Raw genomic sequence first — 14195 nt, 5'->3', positions numbered from 1 at the left:
ACATTCAATATGAGCACCCGCACAGCCCCCTCAATCAGCAACCAAAGCAATCAATCTATTGGACCCTTATACATTTAAACGATAACAAAAAATAAGGTTAAAAAATTGACATCTGTCAAGTCAGAAGTCTTTCCCATGATTGTGGAGCCTACTGAAACAGACTAAGGAACTTTTTTAAATGATTAGGAAGCCTTTGCAGGTGTTTTTTTTGTTAATTATTCTAATTTACTGAGATAATGACTCTTGGGTTTTCATTGGCTGTAAGCCATAATCATCAACATTAACAGAAATAAACAGTTGAAATTGATCACTCTATTTGTAATGACTCTATATGAGTTTCAGTTTTTGTATTGAAGAACTGAAATAAATTAACTTTTTGTTGATATTCTAATTTTGTGAGAAGCACCTATATAAATGCACTGCTCAAAAAAAATAAAGGGAACACTTAAACAACAGAATATAACTCCAAGTAAATCAAACTTCTGTGAAATCAACTGTTTGACAATCAATTTCACATGCTGTTGTGCAAATGGAATAGACAACAGATGGAAATTATTGGCAATTATCAAGACACCCTCAATAAAGGAGTGATTCTGCAGGTGGGGACCACAGAACACATCTCAGTGCCAATGGTTTTTGGCTGATGTTTTGGTCACTTTTGAATGTTGGTTGTGCTTTCACACTTGTGGTAGCATGAGACGGACTCTACAACCCTCACAAGAGGCTCAGTTAGTGCAGCTCTTCCAGGATGGCACATCAATGCGAGCTGTGGCAAGGAGGTTTTCTGTGTCTGTCAGCGTAGTGTCCAGAGGCTGGAGGAGCTACCAGGAGACAGGCCAGTACACCAGGAGACATGGAGGGAGCCATAGGAGGGCAACAACCCAGGAGCAGGACCGCTACCTCAGCCTTTGTGCAAGGAGGAACAGGAGGAGCACTGCCAGAGCCCTGCAAAATGACCTCCAGCAGGCCACAAATGTGTATGTCTGCACAAACGGTTAGAAACCGATTCAATGAGGATGGTCTGAGTGCTCGACGTCCACAGATGGGGGTTGTGCTCACAGCTCAACACCGTGCAGGACGCTTGGCATTTGCCACAGAACACCAGGATTGGCAAATTTGCCACTGGCACCCTGTGCTCTTCACAGATGATAGCAAGTTCACGCTGAGCACATGTGACAGATGTGACAGAGTCTGGAGACACCATGGAGAGCGATCTGCTGCCTGCAACATCCTTCAGCATGACCGGTTTGGCAGTGGGTCAGTAATGGTGTGGGGTGGCATTTCTTTGAGGGCCACACAGCCCTCCATGTGCTCGCCAGAGCTAGCCTGACTTGCCATTAGGTACCGAGATGAGATCCTCAGACCCCTTGTGGGACCATATGCTGGTGCGGTTGGCCCTGGGTTCCTCCTAATGCCGGACAATGCCAGACCTCATGTGGCTGGAGTGTGTCAGCAGTTCCTGCAAGATGAAGGCATTGAAGCTATGGACTGACCCACCCGTTCCCCAGACCTGAATCCGATTGAACACATCTGGGACATCATGTCTCGCACCATCCACCAACGTCACAATGCACCACAGACTGTCCAGGAGTTGGCAGATGCTTTAGTCCAGGTCTGGGAGGAGATCCCTCAGGAGACCATCCGCCGCCTCATCAGCATGCCCAGGCGTTGTAGGGAGATCATACAGGCACGAGGAGGCCACACACTACTGAGCATCATTTCCTTGTCATGAGGCACTTTCACTGAAGTTGGATCAGCCTGTAACTTAATTTTCCACTTTGATTTGAGCATCATTCCAACTCCAGACCTCAATGGGATATTAGTTGTGATTTACATTGATCATTTTTAGGTTTTATTGTTCTCCATTCCACTATGTAATGAATGAAGATTTACAACTGGAATATTTAATTCAGTGACATCAAGTGCATGTATACTAATGCCAGAAGCCTCGCCAACAAAATGGACGAATTAGAACTAATGTTGTTGGAACATAATTATGACATGGTGGGGATATCTGAAACATGGCTGGATGAGAGCCATGACTGGGCTGTTAACTTGCAGGGCTATAGCCTTTTCAGAAATGACCGTACAGATAAGCGAGGGGGTGGGGTGTGTCTGTTTGTAAAATCGACCTTAAAACCCATCCTGCGTGATAATATAGGTGAATCTAATGAAAATGTAGAGTCCCTGTGGGTGGAGATAAGGGGAGGGGGAAAAAATAATAAATTACTGATAGGGGTTTGTTATAAATCTCCAAAAATAATGGAAGCAATGGAGAATATCCTTGTAAAGCAAATAGATGAAGCTGCGACTCAAGGAGAAGTCATTATTATGGGGGACCTCAACTACCCTGAAATAGATTGGGAAACAGAAACCTGCAGTTCCAGTAAAGGTAATCGGTTTTTGACAACTATGAGAGACAATTACCTTTCACAACTGGTTCAGGACCCAACAAGAAGGGGGGCACTGCTAGACCTAATATTAACCAACATGCCAGACCGCATATCAAATATAAGGGTTGGGGGTCACTTGGGGAGTAGTGATCACGAAATAATAAGTTTTCATGTAACCTTTAATAAGATGTGTAGTAGAGGGGTGACAAGGACACCAGACTTCAGGAGGGCAAATTTCCAACGGATGAGAGAGGATCTTGGTGCAATTAACTGGGACGATATCCTGAGACACAAAAATACACAAAGAAAATGGGAGACGTTTATTAGCATCCTGGATAGGACCTGTGCACAGTATATACCGTATGGGAATAAACATACTAGAAATAGGAGGAAACCAATATGGCTAAATAGAGCTGTAAGGGGCGCAATAAGGGACAAAAAGAAAGCATTTAGAGAATTAAAGGAAGTAGGTAGTGAGGAGGCATTAAATAAATACAAAAAATTAAATAAATTATGTAAAAAGCAAATCAAGGCAGCAAAGATTGAGACAGAGAGACTCATTGCTAGAGAGAGCAAAAATAACCCCAAGGCCAGCACAACGCCAGGAAAGCTTCCTGCTGGGATATGTGCGCCGCAGATGGCGGCTCACAAAACATTATAATGAGGGCAATCTGGCGATGGGACCCCTGGAACCTAGACCCCAGGCGGTAGCCCAGATTGCCTATGTGCACAGGAGTGTGAATTTACCATTCAATTTTTAGTTGAATAAAACTATTTTCTTTTTTTTTCCTTTTTCTATCTTTTTTATTAATTTTATGCAATAATTCTCCACAATCATTAAAATGATTAGATAGGGAGACAACAGGAGCAATGTGTTCTTATAATTTTGAATTCATAAAATGATTTTATTTTTTGTATGAAAAAAGTGATGTACATCCCATGTGACGTCTCCACCTCCCTTTTCTTTTGGCGTTCTTATTTGAATTTTCGATATATTTAAGTGTACGCAAGTTCATCGTTCTGTATACGTGTGATTGTCCTGAAGGAGTCAGTTGACTTCGAAACACGTTGACAATTAACCACTTTTAACAAATCTTGGTCCACGGATCCTTGACCGGAGAATCAGCAGCAGAGAGAAAATCCACTTTCCTGTAATCTTAGCATATTGCTAGGCTCTCCTGCCTAATATTAGACTTTCGTGTCTTATTCCCTGTTGTATCAAGTATGAATTCTTAGACAAAGGTTCCTTCAAACCTAGTCTATTCTTACTTACGGTAAATTATTTAAAGGTTGAAAACTTTTCTATTCATAATATTATATACTGTATATACATATTTGTATATAATATAATGTAGTGATATAATATAATCCATTGATGTGTTTTCCTTGCAGAAAGAAACAAGAGCTATGAAATGTCCTCCTATGTGGAAACCAAGGGTCTTGAGCAGCTAACGAAATCTCCTGTAGAATTTGTAGAGTATCCTTTTCATAAATGATAATGATATAGTGACCGTTAGCTAGTTGCTAGTGGTCGTAACTATGGGATACCTAAGGTCCTGCAATTCCTGCACATGAGGAAAGAGACATAGCAAATCAGAAAAACTATACTACCGGTAAATTTCTATTTGGAGGTATTTGCTAATGTTATTTTTATTATACCTACTACATATTGGGATAGGATCTTGGAGATGGGAATACCCCATTAAGCATGGACACAGGCTGCACTCTCATGTGCATTAGGCCTTTCTGTGTTTCTCCAGAATCCTGGAGTGATGATTCAGCATATTTATAGGTACGTACTGTATATCTGATATTGGGTTGTTGACCTTTTTGTATGTCATTTTAATGCTTTCTTTTCTGGAGTGACTGGCTTAGAGGAAACACTAATCTTGACGTCAATGATGAAAATCTAATTTTTCCATTTTTCTGTCTCGTTCTTCAAGATCTTTAACTTAAAACTTGCAGATATAACAAAATGCAGCTTAGTAGAATTTATCCAAAAGGAACCAGAGTAGATTCATCTAACTACATGCCTCAGGTCTTCTGGAACGCTGGTTGTCAAATGGTAGCTCTTAACTTCCAAACAATAGGTAAGAACGATGCCTTGTACTATGCCTTTTATTAGTTTATGAACAAGTGTAGCTTTGGGCAAACAATATTTATCCTTTCAGGGCATCCACACAGTGTGATGCAGTAGGATATCCCCACAGTGATGTCACCTAAACATTTTGAAACTCCAGTGCCCCCCTATATACACAGTATAATGCCCCCCAAATGTCCCTTACACACAAATCATATGTCACGACCCACAAGGGTCAGTCCAGCTGATGGCACAACAAACACCAACAATGGGGATAGAAAAAGGGAGAGGAAGGCCCTAACAGTAGGGAATGAGGGATAGGGCACCTCCTAAAACAGACTGTGCCTATCCCTAAGCTCCCCTAATGCCCTATGTGGGTCCTTCCATCCCCCGCCATCACGTGCCTAGTTCCTAGCTGTCACCTCACTATACCCTGGCTAGTGCACTGGCCAGCAAGGACGCTAGCCTCACCACTGCAGATGGTGTTGCAAGCTCCACATAGCAGAGGATATAGAACCAGGACATCATGCAGATCCCGACAGCTCCCAGCAGGTTCCATTGACTTAGTCCATGTTTTATTTAATTTTGATTAGAAAAAGTATATCTGCAAAAATATGTAGCTCTATTCTTCCCAAAGGAGAATTTGAAAGAATTTGGTACCAAGAGCCTTAACCACAACAAAACCAGACTGCTCTTATTGTAAGTTAATGGAGTTCATCAGGCTCGATAGCACCTGCAGGTTTGCCAACCGTCCAGAACTTCCCGGACAGTCAGTAAAAATAAGGCGCTTTATTGACCTGTCTGTAAAAACAATTTAAGGCGTCCCATATTTTTTTGATGCTGAAGAAACTTATACAGATTATTTTGACTGTAATTTTCATCATTTTACAGTTCAGAGTGAATGGAACTAAAGTCTTTATATCAGAATTATGGGCTGTAGATATGGATCACTTATATTCATAATGATTTATTATAGTTTTTCCAATGTGACTGTAAGAAATATTGTCTGTTCGTGGTTTCTTGGGCAAGCTGACAAGAAAAAAGTAAAAATTGAATTTGGCAACCTTGGGCGCCTGTTGTACTACAGATCTGGCAATAAATCGATTTTTGTGCAATAAGCATAACTTGTTTGATGAGCAGAAAACACAAATTTGAACGCAGCCTTTAGAGTAGATAGGGGTTTGGAGAAGAATTAAAAAAAAAATGTGCATGTAGTCTGGTCATCAACTTATTTCAATCTTCTCTTACAGTACTGCAAAATAGATCAGAAGGTCAAAGTAATTGTTAGGGGAGCAATAGATGTTTTCTATTAGAACAAACCCTTATCTAAATGCAAACTCAATGGCCATGTTTTGAACCTTGCAAAACCTCCAAGTTACCTTTATCCAACTGAAAATCAAAAACCATACATTCGGATATCAGAGCTGCCATGTCATTCTATCAGTCAGGTCCACATTCTTGCAAAATGTATTTTCTCTAGACTATCTGTGGTGGTCTGAGAGCACAGATCATCATATTGAATAGATTTTTCTTTAAAGTCTCTCCGCTGAAAAGTTTTCTCTCCGCTGAAGCCCACACGGACACTGTTGAAAAAATTCCCTTTTAGTTTTGATTGGGTTTCCAGAATGAGGGATTTCAGAACAAAAAATGGTTTCTGAGCAGTTTCACCATCAGACACTGCCATGAATGTCTTGTAAATTAGATTTCCGAAAAACTGGACCTGACAAGGCCTTACTGGTCACCCAGCTCAGCCCACATGCTGGAATCAGGGCCACCATCACAAGCCTTTACAACAGAAATATGGCATAGAGGAGTCTCAATGAAATAATATTGTCATACTTTTTTTCTTAAATAAGACCTGTCATCAGCCCAAAAGTGGCATTTTTTTATCTTGTTTTATACTTGCTACTTCGCTGAGTATTATGTTTTTTTTAATCTGCAATACAGTTCCAGCGATATTTGCCTCTTCATTTAGTGCGATTTAGTGCGCTCCATATATTTTTATGCTCTTTTCAAAGGGGGGAATGGTTGCTCACAGGATAATTTGGCAAAGCAGCCTAGATACAGCACATCATTTATAATATTGGGGAAATACTAGTGTATTTTTTTCATTTACAGATTTTTCTATGCAACTTAATATGGGGATGTATGAATACAATGGCAAATGTGGATACAGATTAAAACCAGAGTTTATGAGAAGGCCAGATAAACATTTTGATCCATTTACTGAGACAACAGTAGATGGGATAGTTGCAAACACATTGTCTGTTAAGGTAAATCTATCTATCTATCTATCTATCTATCTATCTATCTATCTATCTATCTATCTATCTATCTATCTATCTATCTATCTATCTATCTATCTACAGTATCTATCTATCTATCTATCTATCTATCTATCTATCTATCTATCTATCTATCTATCTCATTATCTATCTATCTAATTATCTATCTATTATCTATCTATAGATCAATCTATCTCATTATCTATCTATTTATTTATTTATCTATCTATAGATCTATCTATCTCATTATCTATCATCTTGAAATTATTTTTCATAAACTTGGGCCTCAATATATATGATTTTTTAGACCTGTCTTGTGTTGTTCTTTGCCTTTTAGATCATTTCGGGACAGTTCCTGTCAGATAAGAAGGTCGGCACATATGTAGAAGTGGACATGTTCGGCTTACCAGTTGACACTAGAAGAAAAGCACTGAAAACAAAGACATCACAAGGCAATGCAGTGAACCCAGTATGGGAAGAGGAACCCATTGTTTTCAAAAAGGTAAATCATTAATATTTTAGATATATACAGTGCTGGGCATAAATGAGTACTCCCCTTTAAAAAGTAAGATTTTAATCAAAGTCTCACTGAACACAAGAACAATTTCCAATATGTTGACAAGACTGCATTCCCTAGAATATTTTTTTAACCTATAACACAAAAGTAAGGTTAAAGCACCACTCCAGCGTTGTTTTTTTATTGCAGCGCCAGAGTGGTGCTTCTAATATAAGGTCCCGATCTTATAATTACTTGCTGCCATCTTCTATTAGCACCGCTCCAGTCGGTCTCCAGCAGTTTGTGACCTGCCGTGTTTGCTAGAGCGAGCTGGAGGTCACTTTTCAATGCAAGTCTCGGCCCTCATAAACTTGCATTGAGAGCTGGTGACATAACTTCTGACAACCGACCAGTCAGAAGCTGCGGTTACAAGATGGTGCTGTGGGACCACAGCAGCACCGAAAAAGTTGAAGACGGCAACGAGTAAGTATAACACTAGGGTCAGGTACCCTACATTAGAAGCACTACTCCAGCTCTGAAAAAAACCCACTGTACTGGAGCTTTAATACTTTAATTGCAAAATTGCAAAATCTCCAGTTTTATTCAAATTAATTGATGCAAAAATGAATACATCCCAGAACAAAAACTACTGCATCTAGTATTTTGTATTACCTCAATGATTCTTAAGGACAACACCAACTCTTTCAGGCCTGGAATGAACAAGCTAGCGACATACTGCAACATCTTTTTTCCATTCTTCAAGAACTATCTCTTTTAGAGCTTGGATACGCAACCTTTCTCTTCAAAATTCCCCATATGTGTTCTGCTGGGTTCAGATCAGGAGAAATACTTGTCTACTGAATCACTTTCACCCTATTATTCTTTAGAAATGCAACAGAATTGTATTTTAGATCATGATCCTGTTGGAAAAATATATGTCTACCAAGGGCAAGGAGTGATGGTAGCATCTTATCTTTCAATATAGAGCAGTGCGTCTGTGAATTCATGATACCATCAATGAAATGTAGCTCCATGACAACAGCCACCACCATGTTTCACTTTAGGCAGCATACATTTTGAAAAATACATGGTGCCTACAGTAAAACATGGTTAGGGTTAGGTTTGCTGGAAGTTGTAGTTAGTAGCTAGTCCCCCAGGTAGTGGAGAGAGACAATTCCTGTGGGTTTTTCATTGTCACCTCCATTAGTCGTCAATAATGTTTGGGCAATGTGCACATTAAAATACATACCCATCACTGTCTTCTGCTGTTTCCAGTGTCCTCTTCTGCATCATATGACCGCTGCTCTTTCCTACCTGCTCACACAGCAGATCATTACTTCCTTTCTTATTGTAATTTGCCTTGTTCTGAGTCTCATAGATTTTGATTGAAAAAATGACTGTGTCAGCTGGTTAGTAATAACTGCAGTCACATGATGATGCAGGAGAGGAAAAGAGCAGAACTGGAAAAAGTAGAACACAGCAACTAGTAAGTATGTTATTGCACACACTACACATATTACTAATCGCTAACAAATGGGGCAATAAAAAATAAATCACTCGAGTGATCCTTTTAGATAATGAAATTGGTATTCCATATGAAATGGACAGAAAAAAATACTGTGATCAAACCAATGCACTATATGCATATAACATTTGCTCCTCAACACTGAAATTACAACAACAAGAAGAAAATGGTAACACTGGTTCCACAGCCGTTGATTTGCTCAAACCAATGGTGCAGCCATTTCTCCAAAGTGTCCAAAGAGACGTTTTTCAATACAACAACATCAGGCTGTATGTTGCTTGTGCTGGTGGTGAGCAGTCTGTATGGCCAAGGCGTGCTACCATGACCTGCAGCGTCTCAGGACTTGTCTCCCATTGAGTACATCTGGGGCATCATCGATCAGTATTTGAAAAGGGAGCTGCCAGCAGCAGATCTTGATGATTTGCCCAACTGCATTCAGCACAGCAGAACATTCCTTAGACCACCATTAATAACTTTACTGATAGCAGCCAAGACGTGTACGTGCAGGAATTTCAGTACGTGGCATTCATACTCGACAATGAATAAATTGAGATGTTTTGAATATTTTGTTTACATTTTTCCATAATTTTCATATTATTAACACATCTGTACATACTGTGATTTCCATAATTTTACGACTATTCTATGTGTTGCAATTTTATTGTTGAGGAGTGTATATTATATTAGGGACTGGCTTACAAAACTGAATCCCAATATTATCTGTTGTTGTGGTGACTTGCTGAATGATCCTTTAACCTTTATATTAACCCCTTCAAGACCTTGCCCTTTTGCGTTCTCGTTTTTCGCTCCCCTCCTTCCCAGAGCCATAACTTTTTTTTTTATTTTTCCATCAATATGGCCATGTGAGGGCTTGTTTTTTACGTGATAAGTTGCACTTTTGAACTATATCATTGGTTTTAGCATGTCGTGTACTAGAAAACGGGAAAAAAATTGCAAAAAAAAGTGCAATCCCACACTTGTTTTTTGTTTGGCTTTTTTTGCTAGGTTTACTAAATGCTAAAACTGACCTGCCATTATGATTCTCCAGGTCATTACGAGTTCATAGACACCAAACATGTCTAGGTTACGTTTTATCTAAGTGGTAAAAAAAAATTCCAAACTTTGCTAAAAAAAAAAAAATGCGCAATTTTCCGATACCCGTAGCATCTTCATTTTTCGTGATCTGGGGTCGGGTGATGGCTTATTTTTTGCATGCCGAGCTGACATTTTAATGATACCATTTTGGTGCAGATACGTTCTTTTGATCTCCCGTTATTGCATTTTAATGCAATGTCGTGGTGACAAAAAAAACGTAATTCTGGTGTTTCGAATTTGTTTTCGCTACGCTGTTTAGCGATCAGGTTAATGCTTTTTTATTGATAGATCGGGCGATTCTGAACGCGGCGATACCAAATATGTGTAGGTTTTTTTATTATTATTGTTTTATTTTGAATGGGGCGAAAGGGGGGGGATTTAAACTTTTATATTTTTTTTTTTCATTTTTTTTTACTTTTTTTTTTTTACTTTTGCCATGCTGGCCGGAAGCGCCGGTTAAATGCCGCTGTCAGCATTTGACTGCGGAATTTAACTAGTTAATAGCGGCGGTTGAAACGCGATTCCACCCACCGCTATTGCGGGCACATGTCAGCTGTACAAAACAGGTGACATGTCCCGGCTTTGATGCGGGTTCACCGCCGGAGTCCTGCATCAAAGGGGGATCTGACCTCCGCAGTAATAGTAAGAGGTTAAAGTAATTTGATCCATACATTTGTACCGTAAGTCATGTAATTTACTTCAATGCGCTTGTGTTTCCATTAGGTAGTGCTTCCCTCTCTGGCATGTCTGAGAATATCGGCATATGAAGAAGGAGGGAAATTCATTGGTCACCGGATATTACCTGTTTCTGCGATCCGTCCAGGTAAGAATGTTATATATTGACTTTATTTTTTTTCTCCAATCAATTAATCTAATATATAAAGCTGAATGTGTGTGTATTTGTGTGTGTCCGGGATTGGCATCTGCACCGTCGCAGCTACAGCCACAAAATTTTGCACAGTCACATGTCTGGTCCCCGAGAGTGTCATAGGCTATGTTGTGAAGCGAAATTTTAACCCCGCGCGTTCCAATTCACCAAACAATTTTGACCCTATCTACATAATGGGGAAAAAGTGAAAGGAAAAGTGTTGGAGGCAAATTGACAGCTGCCAGATGTGAACAAGGGGGACTTAAAGAGTGAGAGCGATGGCGCCAAAGAGTATATACTGTACAGTTGCTAAGGTGGGGCCCCGACATGGGATACTCACCACACACGGGGATATGAACACACACACAAAATGCGCCACACACTACCACGTGCTTGAACACATATACCACCCTCAGCACACATTTCACCACACATACACCAACCTCGCCACATAAAAGTCGAAACACAAAAGTCACCGCTCAAAACTCGCCACGCGCAAAACTCTCCACATGCCAAACTCGCCACACGTGCAAAACTCACCTCATGGAAAACTCGCCACACGCAAAACTTGCACACGCAGAAAAATTGCCATATGCACAAAAGTTGCAACACATGCAAAATTTGCCTCACACAACTTGCACATACTCAAAACGCACCACACATTAAACTCGCCATGCGCAAAACTTGCTGCACACAACTTGCTACACACAACTTGCTACACTAACCTGTCACATGCAACTCAACACACAAAAAGTTGCTACACGCATGTCGCCACACAAAACTCATCTCACAAAAGTCGCTACATGCATGTCGCCACATGCAACTCAACACACACAACGTGACACATGAAACTCGCCCTAAAACACACACAAGTCTGGTATTATCCTTTGTCACGATTCACACCGTGACTGTCAAGATCCCTTAGCCGCTGCCCACAATAAGTCACGGATTGGAGTGACTTTAAACCAACAGACGGCTATCACATGTGCAGGGGCTTATCCTAGTTATCCCTCCACTGCCACAATGTGATGAAAAAAACACACACGAGGCTATTGACCTCTTAGTTTACAGCAGGGGCTTATTCTAGGTATCCCACTGCTCTTCAATATACCATGAACTGCAGGGATTTGTGTCTATCCCGCTTACAGTTCCACTTAACACTTGCAGCTCTCTGGCGCCCCCCTTACTCTCAGGTCAGATTAGGTACTGCACCTGGGGTAATTAGTCGCCAGAAACGCTGCCTGCTATGTACTGGCTATTGGGAACACTGCAGCGATGCGATAACTACTCCCACTCAGGCAGGAACAATAATTATCAAGCCGCAGTCGCTACAGTGACCCCCCAAAAGCCGGCACACGGTCGCTGCCACCAGCTCCAATTGAACGGGTCTGGAGCAAACCCCAAAAAACAGTAGCGTAATTCCCTTCAGAGACAGGGTACGGTTTAGGGCAGGAAGAACGAACTAGTATTAAATAGGATACCCCATAAATGATTTTAGGCAGTGTTTATAAAATATTTTACAAAGATGTTACAAATGAGACAATTGCAAATATGTACAAGGTAATTATAAAAATAAAAGGATTAAAGGAAGAAAAGATAACTCACATGTTCTTAGATCATTGCATTGCAGGCAACAGGCTAGGAGCTTTCCATCTATCCCAGTGCATTGGGCACTCGCAGTCTGGTCGCTTCAGGTAAAAACTCACAACTCTCCTCTCTTGGATGCCTGCCAGCACTTAAAACCTACAGTCTGTGACCTCACAGAAAGGGCTTGGTTTTCCAACTCCTCCTACCTCTTCGGTTTCACTAACTGGGCATTAAATATATCTGATGCCCGTATCTTCGCTACAGAACATAAAATAATCGCACCATACCCATCGTTCATCTCATAGTATCGTGGGCATTCCGATGAGATCAAATATGCCCTGTCTGGGATACATATTTACAGAGAAATCCCTACTTCTTCACCAGATGGAGTTAGACGCCCGTATTTAGAGTGAGGCGTAGATCCTCCGAGTGTGATTATGACGATATATTTTGGTGTTCGTAACTTAAACGGTTTGCATAATATCTTCCAAAAACAGAACAAAGAAATCCCATGCATTCTAGAAGTTTCTCTAACAGTTCCTGCTAACACAAATTTCCCTTGCAGCTATGCCCGTCGTAAATACCTTTCGTCAATAAAACTCCCCCACAAGGCAAGCTCTTCTACACAGACAGCTAGAAACACAGGGAAAGAAAGAGAACCAGAGAGAAGGGGGGTTTAGCCCCCGCATGCTAGCAGGAAAACTAACTTATGATATTTCATACCATATCGTGACACCTCCCCCTTTTAGCGTGCGCTACGGCGGCAGGACCTCTCGGTATGCCTCCATGCGCACGTCCGTGGGTTCACCCTGACGGGAAAGTCCATCTGCATTACCATGCTCTTTGCCCGCTCTGTGCTTAATGGTGAAGTCAAATTGCTGAAGGGCAAGGCTCCAGCGTAGCAACCTGCCATTGGTTCCACACATGGTGCTTAGCCAGCGCAGAGGGTTGTGGTCGGTCACCACCGTGAAGGTGCGACCGTACAAGTAGGGCTGCAAGCGCTGCAGAGCCCAGACTATGGCCAGGCACTCCTTCTCGATGGTGGAGTAGGCCACTTCCCTCGGCAAAAGTTTCCGGCTCAGGTACAACACGGGGTGCTCTTGGTCCTCCGAGTCAACCTGGCTGAGCACAGCACCAAGGCCAAACTCGCTGGCGTCGGTCTGTACCAAGAACGGTCGACTGCTGTCGACTGCTTTCAACACAGGGGCGTTGCACAGTGCTGTTTTCAACGCCTGGAAGGCCCCCTCACAGCCATCTGTCCAGTTGACGATGTGGGGTAGCTTCTTCCTGGTGAGGTCCGTCAAAGGTTTTGCCAGGCTACTATAGTGCTGCACGAAGCGCCTATAGTACCCTGCAGTGCCCAGGAAGGACATCACCTGTTTCTTGTTCCTGGGAGTGGGCCAGTTCACGATCACGCCCACTTTGTCAGGCTCCGGTTTCAGGGTGTTTCCACCTACCCGGTGCCCCAGGTAGTGAACCTCCCTCATGCCCATCTGGCACTTTCCCGGCTTGATAGTCAGTCCTGCTCGGTGAATTCGCCCGAGCACCTCCTCGAGATGCTGCAGGTGTTCATCCCAGGAGGGACTGAAGATGGCAATGTCATCTAAGTACGCCACGGCGTACTTCTCCAGTCCCTGAAGCAGGAGATTGACCATCCGCTGAAAAGTGGCAGGGGCATTCTTCATGCCGAAGGGCATGACCGTGGACTCGTACAGTCCAAAGGGTGTGATAAAGGCGGACTTCTCCTGCGCCTCGGGGCTCAGGGGAATCTGCCAGTATCCGCGACTCAGATCCATTATTGTCAGGTATTCTGCGCCAGCTAACTTCTCAAGCAGCTCCTCGATGCGCGGCATTGGGTGCGCGTCA

General features: G+C 41.9%; 1 protein-coding gene across 1 annotated transcript in view; it reads left to right on the top strand.

Moving 5' to 3' along the window:
* The window catches only part of PLCB1 (phospholipase C beta 1), a 1010585-nt gene that overhangs the window by 785923 nt on the left and 210467 nt on the right, over positions 1–14195 (top strand). Inside the window, exons 17-21 of the mRNA XM_077282634.1 lie at positions 3786–3870; positions 4359–4483; positions 6592–6746; positions 7096–7260; positions 10598–10697. Coding sequence (XP_077138749.1) covers positions 3786–3870; positions 4359–4483; positions 6592–6746; positions 7096–7260; positions 10598–10697 — 630 coding nt within the window. The remainder of the gene's footprint in view (positions 1–3785; positions 3871–4358; positions 4484–6591; positions 6747–7095; positions 7261–10597; positions 10698–14195) is intronic.

Source organism: Ranitomeya variabilis, chromosome 2 (assembly GCF_051348905.1).
Source record: "Ranitomeya variabilis isolate aRanVar5 chromosome 2, aRanVar5.hap1, whole genome shotgun sequence".
Taxonomy (NCBI): domain Eukaryota; kingdom Metazoa; phylum Chordata; class Amphibia; order Anura; family Dendrobatidae; genus Ranitomeya; species Ranitomeya variabilis.
Note: the sequence above shows the minus strand (reverse complement) of the source record. Positions and strands in the feature narration are given on the sequence as shown.